This window comes from Acomys russatus, chromosome 4, assembly GCF_903995435.1.
Source record: "Acomys russatus chromosome 4, mAcoRus1.1, whole genome shotgun sequence".
Taxonomy (NCBI): domain Eukaryota; kingdom Metazoa; phylum Chordata; class Mammalia; order Rodentia; family Muridae; genus Acomys; species Acomys russatus.
The window spans coordinates 41,834,946-41,855,457 of NC_067140.1; the positions used below are offsets into that span (position 1 = coordinate 41,834,946).

Below are 20,512 nucleotides of genomic sequence, written 5' to 3' on the forward strand. Positions count from 1 at the left end.
AGTACATGCAGACAGAGCACTGTATACATAATAAATAAATCTTAAAAAAAAAAAAAAAAAAAGTAGGCTAAGCAAGCCATGGGAAGCAAGCCAGTAAGCAGCACTCCTCCATGGCCTCTGCGTCAACTCCTGCTTCCTGCTTCCTGCTTCCTGCCCTGCTTGAGTTCCTATCCTCACTGTTTTTGATGATAAATTGTACAGAACTGCGAGTGAAATAAACCCTTTCCTCCCCAACTTGTTTTTGGTCACAGAGTTTCATCACAGCAATAGTAACCCTAAGACAACTAGGATCACGGGGTATCGCTGTGACAGACCTGACCATGTTGTTTTGGGAGAGTGGTGGAAGGACTTTGGAACTTTGGGCTAGAAAGGCCATTGGGTGTTCCAGTGAGCTTTCCTGTGGGAGCTTGGAAGCTGTTAAGAGCAGTGCAGACGATGGAGGCCTGGCTTGGAAAGTTCCAGAGGGAAGTGTGAGTCACCTAAAGACTCTAGCAAAGCTGGGCATGGTGGAGCATGCCTTTAATCCCAGCACTTGGGAGACAGAGGCAGGTGGATCACTTGAGTTCTAGGCCAGCCTGGTCTACAGAGTGAGTCCAGGACAGTCATGGCTACACAAAGAAACTCTGTCTCGAAAAACCAAAACACAAAACAAAACAAACACTCAACTCTAGCAAGGCTGTTTGCTAGTTGAACAACATGTTTCTGGTAAGCTGGGGTAAGGGAGGTGAGGGGGGAGGTGGGGGAGGGGGAGGTGAAGAATCAATCAGCTGTGATTAACCAGACATCAGAACCACTGAAGTAAAACCTTTGCGTTACTGCAACAATTAATGCTGGTCAGCTGGACCTAAGAGATTTGTGGTGATTAAGAGATGAGCATCAGGAGGTGAAATCTTCTTGGAAGTGTTTCCTCAGAGTCGGGACACAGAAGTTGAGTTCCACAGGTGGCCAAGACTGTACCTCACATTGACAGCTGAACTTGGTGTAAGAGCCAACCAGGCTGTACTGGTTTTGAAGATATAAAGGTGCCATGGAAAGTAGCTGAGGCCTGGTGCTGTGAGAGGCCACTGGTGAAGGTGGAAGCAGAACAGCAGTGGAAGGCCCATGACTGAAGGGGTCATGGAGAAAGTTGAGGCTTTATACCCCACAGAGAGCCCAGGAGAGGCAGCTGCAGCAGAAGACCCAGCGTTTTGGAGGTGCCAGTACCATGGACCAACTGTGAAGAGCAGCAGCCGCCATGGTGAGGAAGAGCCAGCCTGAACCTAGAAGATGAGCTGTGTGACTGCTTAGGGAGGGGGCTGAGTGTGGCCAGGCCCGCTGGGGGAGCCCGCACAGCCAGAGCTGAGTCCCAGATAGTGGACACTGAGTGGTTCACACAGTTAAGCGTATGTATTTGCTTTGATCGCTTTGTGACTGTGCCCTGGTTCTTCCCTCTTGAAGTAAGAAAGTATTTAACTTATTTGGATTTTCATAAAAGCCCACACTTGAGAGACTTTCGAGTTTTTGAAAGAGATTTTGGATTCTAAGAGACTGGGTAGTTTGAACTTTTAACGTGTTTGAATTTATAAGGACCATGGGACTTTTAAAATTATTTATGTTTTATATTGTGATATTAATATTAACGTGCCATCACGGGGATAAATGTGGGGAAAAAAAAGGTTCTAGTTGAAAAGTGATGAGTTTGTGTAAAGCTGGCAAGGGATCAGTTGTGCTGGCTAGATTTTTGTTTCTTTGTTTTGAGACAGGGTTTCTCTGTGTAACAGAGCCCTAACTGGCCTGGATTCACATTGTAGGCCAGGCTGGCCTCGAACTCAGAACTCAAGAGATTCACCAGATTCACCTGCCTCTGCCTCCCGAGTGCTAGGACTAAAGGTGTGCGCCACCGTGCCCAGCTTGTGCTGGCTAGGTTTTATGTCCACTTAACTAAAAACATCAGAGAGGAAGGACTTTATTTCAGTTCCCAGCACCTATGTTGGGTAGCTCTCTGGCCTCCTCAGGCATCCTCACTCACATGCCTATACCCACAGACACTCATACATATAATTAAAATAAAATAAAAATATTTTCTAAAAAGTAAAAAATCTAGAACACAAATACTTACTGGCTTGAAAGACCGCAAAATTTTATGGTACTTTAACCCCCTAGTCTCACCCTCTGCTGCTCACACTCAACACTGCCTTTCCAGCCCAGAACATGTTCCTTGGTCCTAGGTCAGCCCTCCTGGCAGCCTGAAGGGCAGAGATCTTGACCTGAGCAAAAGCTCCTTCATCTTCATGCTTACATAGCTCGAGCCACTTCCTAAGCAAAGAATGAGAATGAGCTGGCGAGGTGGCTCCGTCTTCAGTGCCAGCACTCTAAAGGCAGAGGCAAGAGGATCTCTGCAAGTTTGAGGCCAGCCTGATCCACAAATGGAGCTCCAGAACAGCTAGGGCTACATGAGAGACACTGTTCCAAACAAAACAAAAATGGCCTTTATTCCTTCTTCCTCTCTCTTACACCCCAGTTTCTCTGGGGTTATTCTATGCTCTAGTTCAGTGTCATAATTGCTAGTTGACACTCTGTACCCAAAGGACAAACTCCCGACCTGCTACTGAGAACACCCTCCATCCTGTCTGGCCTATGCCACGACTATGGCCTGCTAAGTGTCCACCTGCCGGAGGTGGGTTAGGCTCAGGTGCAGGTGTGGCCCTGCACACGGGCAGGAGATCAAGGGTCCATGGCCCTTTGCAGCCACAGTCTTTGCATGAAAATCATGTACATGGAAAGATGCCCCTGGGGCCCCTGCTATTTCATGCCGCTCACTGAGCCACAGCAGCCCACTTTCCAGAAAGGCATGCCACCTCTACTGCAGATGCTCCATCAGTTCTGCAGGACTGCCCGTGGGCAGCTACTGACGCAGGGGAAACCAAGCATGCTCCTGACTTCTCTTTATAAGTCAAAGACTGGACAGCCTGAGTCATCGCAGCCACAATCAGCAGGAACTAAGAAGAACTGCGATCTCCCTTGTTTATTTAGCCATTCACTTTAAAAAATGATTTATTATTCCATGTGCATTGGTGTTTTGCCTGCATGTATGTCTGTGTGAGGTGTTTGATCCCCTGGAGCTGGAGTTACAGACAGTTGTGAGCTGCCATGAGGTAGCTGGGAAGAGCAGCCAGCGCTCTTAACCACTCGGCCAGCTCTTCAGCCCTCACGCATTCATTTTTCAGACAGTATCTCACTATGTGCCCCAAACCGGGATTTGAACTCAAGATCCTACCTTAGCCTATTAGTGCTACAAAAACAGTGGCTGTGATTGGTAAAATTCCTACATTTCTGTGTTTTAGAAGTTTGTTTTAAAACACTTTTGAAATGACTGAGTCCCTAGGCGTGAGGAAGTATAAATATGCACAGGTTTCCAACTAGGTGTGCTATGACAGACACATTTCATACCTGAAAAGAGGCACTATTTCCTTAATGTCCTTTAGTTTTTTTACTTCCTCATCTCGAGCAGGTGCACACAATGTCCCCATCATGCCAGTAATGAATTCTGCCAGCTTGGAAATGTCTAGGGCCCCGTTCTCTGCTTCCTGTTTTATCAGCTCCAGATCCAACGCTTCTGTTATCTGGTTTCTTAGTCTAGTGTGACCAGGCAGCAAGAAAGATAACAGGGTCTACAAGAGAGCACATTTGTAACATACATAATTATTACTATTCAAAAGTAAAGGATCATCAGCGGCTATTATAATGCTGGACATAGTTTTAGGTTCTTGTTTAACAAAGCTACAGGCAAATATGAGCACAAATCATTTAGATAGCTAATTAAGCTCTGTTCATATTCTAGCAATCACCTGGATGAAAAAAACCAAAAGCCAAACAACAACCACCCTGGGAGTTTGTTGGTAGTTTGTCTATGTTCTTTGAGGCAGGGTCTCGCTGTGCTGTCCCATCTGACTACAAGCTAGCTGTCCTTCTGCCTCAGTTTCCCAAGTGCTAGGATCATAGGTATGTATTACTATGTTTGGCTGAAACTGATCAATGATAAGCAAAGGAAAGGCCAGTGGCTACGGAAGCCTGTGAGCCAACCACAGAGTCTTCTTTATCCAAAAGCACAAATCACATTTAGCTAACATAAACTGAATGTGTCCACACCTATTAAAAATTTATAAATACCCTAGATTTCATGACCCAAGCTTTGTAGTCTCCACATAATATTTACTTTGTTGTTGTTGTTGTTGTACATAAGTAGTGCCTTCAGGTTACCATGGCTTGGCTGAAGAAAAAGCTTTAAAGAACAGTGGTGGTAGCTGGGCGATGGTGGCGCACGCCTTTAATCCCAGCACTCGGGAGGCAGAGGCAGGCTGATCTTTGTGATTTCAAGGCCAGCCTGGTCTACAAAGTTAGTCCAGAACAGCCAAGGCTACACAGAGAGACCCTGTCTTGAAAAACCAAAAAAGAAAAGAACAGTGCTGCTAAGTGAAAAGTACCCAATCAAAATTCCTTCAAATCATTTTACTTTGTGGCCCTCAATTTCTTTAGTGTTCTAAACTAACACAGAGGCTGACTGAACACTCCCTAAGCACCACTCACTCTCCGTCTCACCTCTTTGATCTCTCCTACAAGTTTGATGGCATGGTCATATGTTGGAGGATCTTCACTTAGCTGGACACTCAAACAATCCCAGAATGCTTTATGCACAATCTCCTTTACTCTCTTCTCCAAGCTGAAGACAACAGGATAAAAAAAAGACATATTATTTACATGTGTATATATATTATATATTTATATATAATATAGTATGTGTGAGAGCTTAAAATCACTTTCAGATCATAAATTCTATGGCTGTACGGTGACAAACCTTCAAAACCATAAGGACCAAGGAAAGACATCCCAGACATAAGCTGACAACATACTATTTCCTTTGCCTCTTGAGAGGCTTTCACCTCACGTAGTAGGCAACACGAATCCAGTGACTACCACATAACATTGCCATAAAGAATGAAGACTCGGGGCTGGAGAAATGGCTCAGTGGCCAAGAGCACTTGCTGCTCTTGCAGAAGACGGGGATTTACTTCCTAGCATCCGCATGGGAGCTCACAGCTCTCCATAACTGCAGATCCCGGAGGTCCAACACCCTCCTCTGACCTCTGTGGGCACCAGCATGCACATGCTGCACATACATACATGCAGGAAAAACACTCACACACACAAAACTTAAAAGTGTAAAATTCCCGAAAGACTGGAAAGTTCAGAGTTGCTAATTTTAGTTTCTCTGACAGCAGCAAGTTCCTATGATACACATAGGTGAATACAGGTGCCTACAAAGGCCAGAGACGAGGGATCCCCTGGAAATGGAGTTACAGGAGATTGTACACTGCCCAGCATAGCTGCGTGAAATTGAACTCAAGTCCTCTTGCAAGAGCAGTAAGTATCTTAACTACAGAGGCAGCTTTTACTGTTATTATTGTCTTTTGGTTTTTGAGATAGGGACTCCTGTAGCCTGACTTCTAACTTACCATATAGCTAAGGAGGACCTTGAACTGATTCTCCTGCCTGCACTTCCTGAGTACTGGGATTACAACCATGTGCCACCTCACCCGGCTGCCTTACTTTCACATAGTTTAAAATCTGGCAAAGGATGCAACTTAGATGATAACTCCAGAACAATGTCATAGTTACAAGGAAACGAATACACTGAAAACAGTGAGAAAAGGATGGCTAAATCTTAAAGGGAAGAGACGGCACCAAAGATCTTCAGACTGCAGACCCTTTACCTGTATCCTGAAGCATGCGTGGCTTTCAGACCCTCATGCACAACAGTCACTCCTAACCTAGGAACATTTTTAGCACTAATGTACCAAAGGAAGAACGTACTTGAACACGCTGGCATGGAATGAAAAGTTATTCCCAGAAGAGGGAAAGCTCCAGTAAACAAGTCTGCACACGCACCTGCCTTCTGCTAACTCAACGGCGTTAATCCGGAAGTCTCCATTTACTACAATTTCGTGGGCCAGAGCCATGTTGGTGACTCCTTTTGCTGTCTCTAGAAGTTCCTCTACAGTGACAAGCCGAGGAGGACTGGCTGTAACAGAAAGCAGTGTAAGAGTGTCTGTTAAACTAAGGCCCCAGATGGCAGCTGCAGTGATAACTGTATCCCAACTTTATTTATTTATATTTATTTATTTATTTAGATCTTTGAGACAGGGTTTTTCTGTGTAGCCTTGGCTGTCCTGGACACATTTTATAGAACTGGCAGGCCTCAAACTCAGTGATCTACCCGCCTCTTCCTTCCAAGTGCTGGTGAATCCCAACATTTCAGACAACAGGTTTAGCTTTTTTCTTATTTTCCTTTTACCTAGAATGCTAAAAGTAATGAGCATTTATGTAATACACAAAACATGGTACCCACTAAGACTGCTTAGTGGAAAAACCTACAGTAAATTGGGACTGAAATTTTAAATTACAGGTTTCATCACTCCAAAAAGCTGAAGGTTTACATTCTGCCTCTGCTAACTCCTGACTTCCCAAAAGGAAAATACCAGCTTTAAGATCTTCTCTGGTGTCAATGAGGTGACACAGTAGGGGAAGGGGACTGCTGCCAAGCCTGTTGGTTTGAGTCCCGTCCTTGGAACCCACACGGCAGAAGATCAGAACTGACTCCTCTGACCTTCCCATGTGCACTGTGGAATGTGTGAGCCCATAAGCACACACACAAACACAAATATATCTAAAAGGATATTTTCTGCTCCCACAAACAACTTACTTTTGCACTAACACTGATATTTCCCAAAATTAAAACAGTATTAATTCTTGAGCAAGGTCAAAGTCACTACCCTAAGATCCATGAGATGGCTTAGCGGGGAAAGGTGCTTGCTACCAAGCCTGACAGCCTGAGTTCAATCCCTGGGACCTGCATTGACAGAGAAACAAATCCACTTGTCCTCTAAAACACACACACACACACACACACACACTTAAAAAAAATAAAATAAAAACTTACTTTAATGACACACGCCTTTAATCCCAGTACTCTGGAGACAGAGGCAGGCAGATCTCTGTGAGTTCGAGGGCAGCCTGATTTACAGAGGGAGTTGCAGGACAGCCAAGTGTTGTGGAAGTTTTGGTTTATATGTTGCTGACTTAAGATAAGTCCAATATGATGATACAGTGATTGAACAATGTCGTGTTGCAGCCTTAAGAGCTTGGGACATGGTAGAGGAACCTGGTAAGATAACTGTTCTCTTTATTAAGATATTTCAAGGGCCTGGGGAAGCCTTCACAGAATTTTTGCAGAGATTGGGATCAGTGCTTGATAGAGCAATAATAGATTCTGACACCAAACAGGCATTGAAACTCATTATGGCATATGAGAATGCTAACACGGAGTGTAAGAGGGCAATCAGACCCTTAAAGAGGAGCTCCATTAGATGAACAGGTAAGAGAAACAGTTAATATTAGCTTTCCAGAACACCAAAACAATACTGTAGGACAAGCTATAGCAAGAGGTCACAGATATCATAACAGCCGGTGCTTTAATTGTGGCAGAATTGGTCTTGTACAAAGAAACTGTAAGGTTAAAAGTTCCAGACCTCAAGATAACAGGTGCACTCAATGTGGAGTAAATGGTACTCATAGGGCAGAACAAGGAGCCTCTGGCCATGATGGCTATGAGGTGCCAAGACGTCCAGGGTACTGTAGCCGATGTGGGAAAGGAAAACATTGGGCTAGGGATTGTCAATCTAAAAGTGATGTGCAAGGTAACATCTTACCAGCGGGAAACAGCAGGAGGGGCCCATCGGCAGGCGGGGGGTAGGGGGTGGGGGGGGGGAGGGGGCCACCAACAATACCAGCCAGATTTCCCTGGCCAGTCCAGAAGTAATGGACTCCCAGGAAAACGGGAATTAGGTATTACTGATCTAATGCATGCTACTGAAGGCAGCTCAGCCTTGGATCTGGCCTTAGATATATCTATTACATTATCTCCACAGGCTGAATGTTACAAATTAAGTACTGGTGTTTACGGCCCTTTGCCTCCAGAAGCCTACAATATGTAAACGTTTTGTTTTTGTTTTTGGTTTTTTGAGACAGCGTTCCTCTGTGTAGCCTTGACTGTTCTGGACTCGCTTTGTAGACCTGGCTGGCCTCAAACTCACAGAGATCTGCTTGCCTCTGCCTCCCAAGGTGTGCGCCACCACCGCCCAGCTATGTTTTTGTTTTAATCCCAGGTGTGGGATATGGGGGCTGCTCCAGTTTGTCCACAGCTGATAACTGCCTCATGAGAGGGCGCGTGATCTTTGTCAGCTGGGAACTACTCCTGCAGGGGTGTGGCCCTCACCTGCGGGGATAAATGCCAGATGGAAAGAGGAGATTGGGGGCTCCAAGAAAGAAGACTGCGGATCGCTGTAAATTCGAGGCCAGCCTGGTCTACAAAGTGAGTCCAGGATGGCCAAGGCTACACAGAGAAACCCTGTCTCGAAAAACCAAAAAAAAAAAAAAAGAAGAAGAAGACTGCTGGCACCTCCCTCTGCTGCTCCTGCTTGCTGTTGATGCAGTGTGATGAGAAAAAGTTGGAGATATTCTGAAACAGAGATTAGACTTGCCCCAAGGAACCTGACAACCCTAAACAGCAGGAAGTAGCCAAAGAAATCTACGCCCCTTCTCCCCACTAACCTTCTTTCTCTCCTAGCTGGTGTTGGGTGTTGGAAAGGACTGGGGTGGAATAGGGAGAAAGAGATTTAAGGAACGCAAAATAAAAATAGTTTTTTTTTAGCCAAGTGTGGTGGCGTACGCCTTTAATCCCAGCACTGGGGAGGCAGAGGCAGGCAGATCACTAAGTTCGAAGCCAGTGTAGTCTACAAAGTGAGTCTAGGACAGCCAAGGCTACACAAAGAAAGTCTGTCTCAAAAAACAAAAAACAAACAAACAAAAATTTTAATTACACCTACAGCCTACAGCCAAGGCTACACAGAAACCTTATCTCAAAAAACAAACAAAAAACCAAAACCAAAACAAAAAGGCAAGAGGGTCAGGAGTTCAAGACCAGTCTCAGCTACATAACAAGTTCAAGGTCAGTCTGGGTTATATATCTGTGACACTATCTCAAAGTAAAAACCTAGTACAAGATAGAAAGACAGACTGAGATCTTTGTAGCTTGCCAATGAAGAGATCAGAAGGTAAGAGTACTAGAATTCTATAATATACAGACAGACCTGCTAAATCAAAAACTAAAAAAGTCACAGGAGCACCTGTAGGCTTTGACCTTTTTAAAACCTACTTTATTTGACATTCTTTCATTCTTACACCTCCCTTTCAACCCACCTACCCTAGATAGGAGAGAAAAGAGGTTAATGGGAACAGGAGAAGTAGACCTTTGTGGAATCAGTTCCTGGGAGCGATTCCTTTGGCATAGTTGGCAGGATTTCAGCAGACCAGCAATTCAACCAAAGTTGCTCCTGAAACCTGGAACAGAAGCCAGAACCCAGAGTCCCAAAGCATGCTCTGGAGCAGTTCTCTCTAGGAGCTTCTGGAAGTGGAGTGATGAACAGCCAAACAATTCCAAGACCCAAAAGCCCCTGCCTCCTGTGGTGGGCACATGTATCTCCTCTCAGAGTCTGTACTAAGAAGTGTTTCAGCTGACAGACACCATGCCCCCTCGCGAGGTGGCTCATCTCCTAGTGGATAAATATCACCTGTTTTCTCACAAATCCGTTCCCCATCCCACACTTGGGATCAAACAAAAACATGTGTGCATCCACTATAAGCACCTCCTCCCAAATCTCTTTCTAGAAAGTCCTGAAGCCTTTGCTCCTGTGCTGACTGCAAACAGCCTCAGAACTGTTTTCCATGCTTTCATTTCTTTCAATGCAGCCTGAGGTGTATCTTCTGCATCAGAAGTTCTGGTAAAATTCCCCCTTACTGTTCTGAAGCAAGGAGCAAGGGGGTAGGCTTACCCCTAGGGAGGCGGTCTGTGGCCATGTTTCTCCTGCTTTAAGCCACAGGGAGTGAGCGCGGGGCTGGCTGCTGGCCTCCCAGGGTTTTGGATACAGAGTCTGGGCAGGACAGGAGAATTGTACTTCTACTTAGTCTCAGTCTGATGTTGATCCTCCGAGGGCCAGGGACTGGAGAATTCCTTAGTCTCCTGGGATGGTGATGCCATCTCACCTTAAAACCAGATAAGCAACGTCGATGCTTTGCCCAGGGTTTAACAGATGAAAAGTTCCAAGGGTAAAGAAAAATACATCTCCTTCCAACTTTATTCTTTTCCTTTGCTCCCCACTGCCCCCTGAGAAGGGAACCAAATCTAAGAGCTGGCTATAGCCTGTTTGGTTAAAACAAAACAACCCCCCAAAAACAAACAACAACAACAAAAACTTTATTAAATCACATATGAGAAAGTTGTAGAAGTCTTCAGAATTCTTCCTCACAAAATTCTCAGCATTTCCAGAAAATATTAATACAAAATAAAAATAAAATTAACATCATCCATATTGGTAAAATAGAATAAATGTCCCAAATAAAGCCTAAATAATATTTTTTTTCAATTCTTGACATTTTGGAGATGTAAATTTTCTCTAAGTCAGTCTACTGATTGAACGTATCCTAAACAAAATCCCAGCAGACTCTTTTGAAAATTCCCAATTGATTCGAAAATGTACATGAAAATGCAAAAGACCCGGAGAGCCAAGACTATTCTAGAAAGATGACTAGAAGATTTGTGCTGCTTTCAAGACTTTCTATCAAGCTATAATCATCAAGACTATAAAGTTTTACATACACAGACACACAAAATGACAGAGAATACAGAAATAGGCCCAAATACACACACACACACACACACACACACACACACACACACACACACACAGAGTCAGACACACTCTTGTGTGTATATATATGTAGTCGGAGGGCAATTTTAATAAAATTCTTTTTGTTTTTTATGACAGGGTTTCTCTGTGTAGCCTTGGCTGTCCTGGACTTGCTTTGTAGACCAGGTTGCCCTTGAATTCACAGAGATCTCCCTGCCTCTGCCTCCTAAATGCTGGGATTATAGGTGTGTGCCACCATGCCCAGCTTAATGAAATATTTCTAAAACAAACACCCATATACAAAAGAATGACAGCCAGGCGCTGGTGGCACATGCCTGTGAGTTTCAGGATAGGCAGAGCTACACAGAGAAACCCTGTCTTGAAAAACAAACAAAAAACAAAAACAAAAAGGAATGACACTCAGCAGGGTGTGATGGTGCACATCTTTAATCTCAGGACTCAGAAACAGGCATATCTAGGTTTGAGGCTAGCCTGGTGTACACAGTGAATTCCAGGACAGCATGGGCTATATAAAGAGACCCTGTCTCAAAACAACAATGACAAAGAACAATGACATTAAAATAAAAGAGAGAGAGATACTCAATTCTTTCCTCCAAGATAAACAAAAACCAATTCAAAATGAGTTGTTAACATAGATGTAACAGCTAAAATAATAAAACTTGGGGCTGGAGAGATAGCTCAGTGGTTAAGAGGACTGGCTGCTCTGCCAGAGGTCCTGGGCTCAATTCCCAGCAACCACATGGTGGCTCATAACCACTTATAATGAGATCTGGTGCCCTCTTCTGGTGTGCAGGCACACAGGCAGGCTGAACACTATTTGGAATAAATCGTTTTTAAAAAGATAATATAACTTTTATAAGATGAAAGAAAATCTTTGTGATCTTAGATGAAGCAGGGTTTTGTTTGTTTGTTTGTTTGTTTTAGGATACAATGTTGGGGAGCTGGTTTAGTGCACTGTATATTCAGAGGTTGATTCTGTGCCCAGGGATCTGGTTGCAATCAGGACATGAACACTGTCATTGCTACTGAAGAATCTCCTGTTCCAATGCAAACATTGTTCTCCATCATCTCTGAATGGTTAAGAAGGAGCTGAACAGCCAATAGCTGGGCAGGAGAATTGATGTAGCACTTCCAATCCCAGTTAGGGGCCCCCGGGGGAGGGAGAGAGAAAAGGAGAAGGTTGCTGTGAGAACTCAGGAGCCAGGAGGGAGTTGCCATGAGGACAAACATGGAGCAGGAGGAGCCAGGGTGAGACTGAGCTGGCGGGTGGTGGGGCACAGGGCTGGGAAGCAGGCTGGGCCAGCACAGCTGGGCTAGAAGAGCTGCGTGCCTGCCCAGCTAGAGTGCTTTAAATGTAACAGATCTCCATGTCACTATTTGGGAGCTAGAACAGGTGTAGAAAAAGCCTCTACATTAATTTTACAATACAAAAAGCTCAAACTCTAAGAAGAAAAACGGGTAAGTTAGACTTGCATTTAAAACTTGTACTCTGTGAAAGATCTACTGAGAACCTGGAAGTAGCCTCAAGAGACAGCACAGGTGAAGCACCTGACAGACAGATAGCCAGCTCTATAGATCCCATAACTCAGTAATAGACAGCAAACAGCCAAGAAAACGTGAGCAAAAGAGTCAAACACACACTTCTTCACAGAAGATATACAATTGCCTAGTAAGCACATGGAAAAATGTTAATTGTCATTAGGGAAATGCAGATTAAACCCACTGTGAGCTGTAACAACATATGCACTAGCTCTGGCCAGAAGCAGGCTGAGCACGCAAATAAGCTGAACACTGGCACAAAGGCAGAGTGTCTAGAAGCAACAGTTGATGTGGTTTCGCACACAACGCGTGCCTGTGTGTGTGTGTGTGTGTGTGTGTATGTATGTTGGGGCCAGAGATCAATCCTGGATGTCATTTCCCAGGAACCTTCCTTCTTGTTTTGTGAGCGGGATGGTCTGAACTTGGAACTCACCCTATGCTAGGTTGTCTGGCTACAAGCTCTGCTGAGTCTCTGACTCTTCTGGTCTGGAATTATAGGCACGTGCCACCACATCTAGCTGTTTTATGTGACTTATGGAATTTAAATTCATATCTTTATGCTTGAGCAAATATTTTACCAGTTGACCTATATCCTCAGCTCTCTTAACCACATGACTCAGAAACCCAGTCCTAATCCATTACCCAAGAAAACAAGATTATGAAAAGATTTGTGTTCATATATTAAAAATCTTATTCACAAAAGCTTGACAAATTCAAATGTCTACCAATTGCAGAAGAATAAAGAAACTGTGTATCACTACAAATGGATGTTCCTTGGCAACACAAAGAAACTGCTCTTAAATGCAAACCACAAATTTCAGAAGAACTGTCTCAAGTGATAATGTCAGATAAAAGCAACAATATTCACTAGAATTCTATTTTAAAAATTATTTTAAAATTAATACATATGTGTTGTGTTGTGTACCACGTGTGGAGGCTAGAGACAAGTTGTGGGAGCTGGTTCTCTCTTTTTATGCTATGGGTCCCAAAGACTGAACTTAGGTCATGAAGCCTGGCAGGGAGTGAGTGCCTTTACCCACTGAGCCATCACATGAGCCCGAAAATTCCTTTTTGTTTGTTTGTTTTGTTTTTTGTTTTTGTTTTTCGAGATAGGATTTCTCTGTGTAGCCTTTCTGGACTCACTTTGTAAACCAGGCTGGCCTCAAACTCATAGAGATCTGCCTGCCTCTGCCTCCCTGATTACTGGGATTACAGATGTGTACCACCATTTTTTTAAAAAAGATGATTCATTTATTTATTTTTACATTTTATGTACACTGGTATTCTGCCTGTTTGTATATGTCAAGATGTCAGATTCCCTGGAAGTAGAGTTACAGACAGTTATAAGTTGCCATGTGGGTGCTTGGAAATGAACCCAGAACCTTTGGAAGAACAGCCAGTGCTCTTAACCACTGAGCTATCATCTCTCCAGTCCCCAAAATTCCATTTATATAAAGTTACACAAACAGCAAGATTATACAGAAAGCAGATCATTGGTTACCAAGGGCTGTGATGTAGAAGGGATCTCTCCTGTCTATATGGAAGCATCACCTGTCAATAAAAAGTTAATGGCCAAAACTGAGACAGAAAATAGGAGGTGGGACATCTGGCAGGCAGAAAGGATTCTGGGATAGAGCCAGGCACAGGGGAGATTCTCCAGGAAGACATGAAGAGGACATGTGTATGGTACCTGAGCAGAGGTAACCAGCCGCAACATGGCAGAATGTAGATTCGTATAAATAGGTTGAATTATGAGCTAATCAGAGAACAGCCCAGCTATATGGCTTAGGTATTTGTAAATATATAAATGAGTCTCATGAGTCATTATTCTGGGAGCTTGGTGCTGGGAGGAAAAAACACAACACTGTAATGGACAGATGGGATTTGCTGCCAAGGGGCACCAGAGAATTCTGGGAGGTAATGACCATATTCTAGCAATTCAAGGTTGTGGTGCGGTTTGCAGTTACAAAGGTCATCATCCAACCATGTTCTGAGAGTTGCACATTCTATTTGTAAAGTTCTAAGGAACCTAAGGATTTGAGGCGCGCGCGCGCGCGCGTGTGTGTGTGTGTGTGTGTGTGTGTGTGTGTGTGTGTGTGTATACATCCATCCATCTTACTTCGGGTTATGTAGTTGAAACTGATATAGAGATATATACATACTGGTTACTATTAATTTTCCCCAAGAATCTTTTGTCTGTAGTTCCAGCCGTCCTAGAATTTACAGACCAGGCTAGCCTGGAACTCACAGAGATTGACCTGGCTTTACCTTGTGGGCGCTGGGGGTTTATTTATTTTTGTTTTATGTGAATTGGTATGAGGGTGTCAGATCCCTGGAACTGGAGTTACAGGCAGTTGTGAGCTGCCATGTGGTTCCTGGGAATTGAACCCAGGTCCTTTGGAAGAGCAGCTAGTACTCTTAACCACTGAGCCATCTCTCCAGCCATCAAAGGTATGTGCCACTGTGCCTGGCTTTTGTGATTCTTTTTCACTCAAGAAATTTTATATGACCCAGGATATACAGGGCATAAAAGCCAGATACACATTCAACATTTATAATAGTAAATCATAAAAAGAGATTTATTTTAGCCTGGCATGGCAGCGTACCCCGTTAACCCTAGCACCTGGGAGGCAGAGTGTAGAGGAATGTCTTGTATGGACGTAGCAGCCATCAATGAAAGTCTGATTGGTCAATGAGCTGAGTAGAAGGACAAGAAGTGGATGGTGGGACTTCCTGGTAGAGAACTCTGGGACTCTAGGAAGAGGAAAGAAAAAAGCCTTTTTTCAGGATACATGGGAGGAGACAGATGTGACTGTGAGCCTGGGAGACAGATGGCCACGAGGCTGGGTGAGGCAAGGTGGACAGGTTAACTTAGGTGCGATCGTTGAGAGTCTGCCCAGCTAAGGCCTACGTTTTGAAAATTTAAAAGGTCTTGGCCTCTTCATCTTTATGGTTTAAAGGCTGCCTGGGGCTTAGGGGTTTTCTTCACCAGGAGACTTCAATATCTGAGTGCTGGGATTAAAGGCATGTGCCACTACACTGGCTTCAATTATTTTTTAATGAAACTCAACACTTTTTGTTTGAGACAGGGTTTCTCTGTGTAGCCCTACAACTCAATCTGTAGACCCAACTTGCCTCGAACTCAAAGACTGCCCTCCTGAGTGCTCGGATCAAAGGTGTGTCACCACCATCTGGCTCAAATATTAATTTTAAAAATAATATTTAAAATAATTATGTGAGTCTAGATATAGCTATATGAATTATGAGTGCTGGCACCCAAAGTGGAGAAAAACAATGGATCTCCTGGAGCTACAATTATAAGCGGTTGTCCGTCGCCCAATGTAGGTGCTAGAAATGAAACCTGGGTCTGTTTTAGAAGCGTCTAGCTCCCTGAAAACTTGACCATAGGTGCTGGGGGAAATGCTCTTGCCTTAGAAATAAGCTGTGCCATCATGGACAGAATGCTAAAAAGCAAGTCCCATCCTTCACAGAGTAACTGAAAACATAGACCAAAAACCCTCACTTATTAGAAACTAACATGGTTAAGAAAAACCACACTACCAGTTCTGTTAGTTCTCTGCTGCTGTAAGAAATACTGGAGATAAATGAGAGAAAACGTTGTTGGGTGTGGTAGCTTATACCTGTAATCCCAGCACTTGGACTGAGGCTATTAGACTACATGGGTTTGAGGCCAACCCACAAAGTGAGCTCCAGGGCAGCCTAGTCTACAGAGTGAGACCTTGATTCAAACACATACATACATACATACATACACACATACATGCATACACACACACACACACACACACACACACACACACACACACACACGGTAGTACAAGTCTGTAACCAGGCACTTTGAAAATGGAGACAGGAAAATGAAAAGCTCAAGGTTCTCCTTAGCTACAGAGAGAGCGTGAGGTCAGCCTGGCCTACGTGACGCTGGATCTTAAAAACTACTTGGGGGCTGGGGAGATGGCTCAGAGGTTAAGAGCACTGTCTGCTCTTCCAGAGGTCCTGAGTTCAATTCCCAGCAACCACATGGTGGCTCACAACCATCTGTAATGTGATCTGATGCCCTCTTCTGGCCTGCAGGTGTACATGGAGGCAGAGCATTGTATGCATAATAATAAATAAATAAATCTTTAAAAAGCCAAACACTTGGGGCAGGTGCAGTGGCACATGCCTGTAATCCCAGTCCTCAGGGAGGCAGAGGCAGACAGATCTCTGTGAGTTCAAGGCCAGCCTGGTCTACAAAGCAAGTTGGGAGTTGGCGTATAGTTTTGGAGGTTCCAGAAGCTGATCTAGTAGACTCATCCTTTTGGGTCTGTGGTGAGCTGCACATAGTGGCAGGCTCCACATGACTGAGAAATTTGCTCAGCTCAGCCCAGAAGGCACAGGAGAATGAAGAAGTGCTTGGGGCTCCAACAGTCCATCCAGGGGCAGTTCTTCCGTCTACACTCTCTATGCCTCTACAGTGCTTGTGTGACTACCATTTGCTACATTATGAGTTCTTCTTCCCTCCGTCCTTCTCTACCCCTTTTCTTCTACCCTTTTAGCACTAGATATGAGAGAAAAAATGATGGAGAACAAAGGAAAGCGATCCCTGAGTCGGGGTCGGAAAGGGAGTGGCATTATTGTTAGACACCTTCTGCTGATTGGGAACAAGTTTGGTCTTCACCATCTAATTTCCTCTTGTTTCTTCTTTGCACACGAGTACTTAACAAACTGTGACCAGCAGCAACCAACAGCCTCCCACCTCTCAGGGCCCTAGCATTTATACATCTTCTGAAAAGTCCCCAGAATCCCAAAGATGAACAATCGCACAAACTATCTACAGCCGGCAAAATCATGCCCCTGCTAGCGCCTGTCACAAATCAGAGTCACCTGCTGAGAAGCAGCCCCATATCCCCACACTTTGTGTTAAAATGAAAACATATTCCCATAATATTTCTGTGTGTTTTTTTAAAGATTAATTTATTCATTATTATGTATACCATGCTCCGCCTGTGTGTACACCTGCACGCCAGAAGGGGGCATCAGATCACCATGTGGTTGCTGGGAATTGAACTCGGGACCTCTGGAGGGGCAGTCTTAACCTCTAAGCCATCTCTCCAGCCCTGTGTTTTTCTTTTTAAAGAAAATGACATTCTAAAATTCTCACTACAATAGTGCCACAGCTATGGACGTACGGAAGATGTTTCAGACCCACAGGACAGCATCCACGTCCCAGGACTCAGTCCTGCCATTAGATAACGCAGCAGATGATATAATGCTAGCAGTGGTGCCCACCACTGCTGTTTACTGAACGTTTACTGCTTCTAGCACTGTGCTCATGCTTTACACGGATCCGCTGAGCGTCCACAACTACCGTAGGAGGCAGTGCCTCGTGTGAAAGATGGGAACCCACCTCCCTAACTACACACATCGGAGACAGCAAGTACATATGCAGAGCAGGTACCATTATAGTGAGCGAACTTCCCTGCGAACAATTTGTGCTATTTATTAGTCTATGTGCCCATAAACTAAGAAAATAGGCCCACTTGTATGTACATGCTATAAGAACGCTATGTTGACTGATAAATTATTCTAGAATGGCTTTGATTATTTTAGAAACACACCCCAAAACCCCAAAATATTTCTCCTTTCCAATCTGCAGACCAACCGTTCATTTACAGTTTGATAACATCAACACTGACATTCTTAGACTGTGACACTCCTTCAAAAGACCTGCATTTTTGGATTCACTTCAAAAACTTTACGGGTTCTTAATAAAAGACATAAGCAGGGCAACTGATGGGCATGCAGGCAGAGCTTGCCACCTTTCATCTAGGAGGCCTCCTCCCTGCCAGCACCTCAAAAGATTTCCACACTCACTCAGCAAACTGAATCCCCTCTGCCACTGGGAACTGAGCCCTGGGGAAACGAATTTAAGGTGTGGTAAATGCATTCATTTTTTTTCTTTTACCAGCATAAGCACAGTCCTGGCTCAAAGGAGCCTCACACTTTTCATTCTTAAAGCTACAGTCTCACTCTACCCTCCTGTTTCTCAGACTACTTCAGAGAAAGTAGAATGCCACTGAGGCTAGAGAGAGATGGGAACATTCATTGTTCTAAAATTTTCACTTCTTGTGCAATTGCAAACCCAAACAGCTGGGCAGTACAGCAGCTGGGCAGTAAGCGGCTGGGCAGTAAGCAGGTGGGCAGTAAGTGGCTGGGCAGTAAGCAGGTGGGTAGTAAGCAGCTGGGCAGTACAGCAGGTGGGCAGTAAGCAGCTGGGCAGTACAGCAAGGCAGTAAGCAGGTGGGCAGTAAGCGGCTGGGCAGTAAACGGCTGGGCAGTAAGCAGGTGGGCAGTAAGCAGCTGGGCAGTAAGCAGGTGGGCCGTAAGCAGCTGGGCAGTAAGCAGGTGGGCAGTAAGCAGGTGAGCAGTAAGCGGCTGGGCAGTAAGCAGGTGGGCAGTAAGCAGCTGGGCAGTAAGCAGGTGGGCAGTAAGTGGCTGGGCAGTAAGCAGGTGGGCAGTAAGCGGCTGGGCAGTAAGCAGGTGGGCAGTAAGCGGCTGGGCAGTAAGCAGCTGGGCAGTAAGGAGGTGGGCAGTAAGCGGCTGGGCAGTAAGCAGCTGGGCAGTAAGCCGGGAGGCAGTACAGCAAGGCAGTAAGCAGCAGTAGTTGGGAAACTGCTGCTATTGTCAATTGCTCATCACTGGCAGTCTTGTGATACTATGAGAGCTTAGTTCAGAGCCACAGGCACAAGGAAACCATTTGAAAATAACAATCATGGCCGGGGTGGTGGCACACACCTGTAATCCTAGCACTCAGGGAGGCAGAGGCAGGCAGATCTCTTTGAGTTCAAGGCCAACCTAGTCTTCAAAGCAAGTCCAGGACAGCCAAGGCTACACAGAGAAACCCAATCTTGGGAAAAAAGAAAAAAAAAAAAAGAAAGAGAGAGAGAAAAGCAAAGAATAATCATAGTACTTTAATCAAAGTTAAATTTGCTTACAGTGAGGTCTTCCCACTCTCTGGGGACTAGGTGAGTCCGCCTTTGCTCTTTTCTGTAAGGCTTCATCAGAGGGCTCCAGAGCACCTTCCAGGCCTTGCTCAGAGGCATCCGGCTTTGGCTCTCCTCCTTCTACATGGGACTTGTCAAGGTTTTCAGACATCCTCAGTTAAGTCTATTCTTTTTCCTAGGAGAGAAAGATGTTGGAGGTTGGTCTGATGTATTTTATTTTGATTTTATTCCTTCTCAAGTCTCTGATGGGGTTGAAGACCAGATAGTTTTAAAATTAAGCTTAGTTGCTTAGGAGTTAAGAAAATACTTTTAGGTCTAGATGGATATTTTTAGGTTGTAGATATGAGCTTTGATAGATATTGATTTAGGTCTGAACTTTAGACTCACCAAAATAGAATAGATAATATTTTCTTCAAAGTTGCCAAATACCTTTTGATTAGACATTATGTATGTAAGTCTTACCTATTGGTTCTTATAGTTTTTCATAATTGTTCTTACTGTATGCAAAGAGAATGTCCTTTTTATTTAGACAGAAAAGGGAAACTGCTGGAGGTTGGTCTGATGTATTTTGATGCTAATTATTGCTTGTTGTCTCTGCCCCTCCTGTACTTTACCTAAGAGCCTAACCTGTTTGACCAATAAGAGGCCATCACACCTGGGCAGGGCAAATGGGATAGGCATGGATAAGGTTCCCGGCTCAGAAAGAGGGAGAATCTTGGAAGAGGAGAGACTGGAGAAGGAGGCTGCGCCATCATGGATGAGGTGGGGGAGAAGCACACGGCCAGCGTGGATGGAGGATTTGGCCCAGATGAAGAACAGTAGCAAGTATATGGGATTATGGATGAGAGGTAGCTTGACAGAAATTATTAGAACCAGATGGCATGGAATTGGGACAGGTATTCCATACCTGCCCCACTATGGGAAGTAGTTTAGAGAATTAATATCTTCCCTGCCCCAGGTTAACTAAGGCTATTTTTAAAAAAGATTTATTTATTATTATGTATACAGTGCTCTGTCTGCATGTACACCTGCATGCCAGAAGAGGGCATCAGATCACATTATTGGTGGTGGTGAGCCCCCATGTGGTTGCTGGGAATTGAACTCAGGACCTCTGGAAGAGCAGTCAGTGCTCTTAACCACTGAGCTATCTCTTTAGCTATTCAA

General features: G+C 44.4%; 1 protein-coding gene across 2 annotated transcripts in view; it reads right to left on the minus strand.

Moving 5' to 3' along the window:
• Positions 1-19,514, minus strand: part of Tcp11l1 (t-complex 11 like 1) — a 29,544-nt gene extending 10,030 nt beyond the window's left edge. The window contains exons 1-4 of one of the 2 annotated variants that reach the window (XM_051144273.1): positions 19,340-19,514; positions 5,926-6,058; positions 4,579-4,699; positions 3,430-3,650 (exon numbers count right to left, since the gene is read on the minus strand). In XM_051144273.1, coding sequence (XP_051000230.1) covers positions 3,430-3,650; positions 4,579-4,699; positions 5,926-6,058; positions 19,340-19,499 — 635 coding nt within the window. In that variant the 5' untranslated portion in view covers positions 19,500-19,514. The remainder of the gene's footprint in view (positions 1-3,429; positions 3,651-4,578; positions 4,700-5,925; positions 6,059-19,339) is intronic. The other variant, XM_051144274.1, reaches the window with a different exon arrangement.
• Positions 19,515-20,512: the final 998 nt, after the last annotated feature.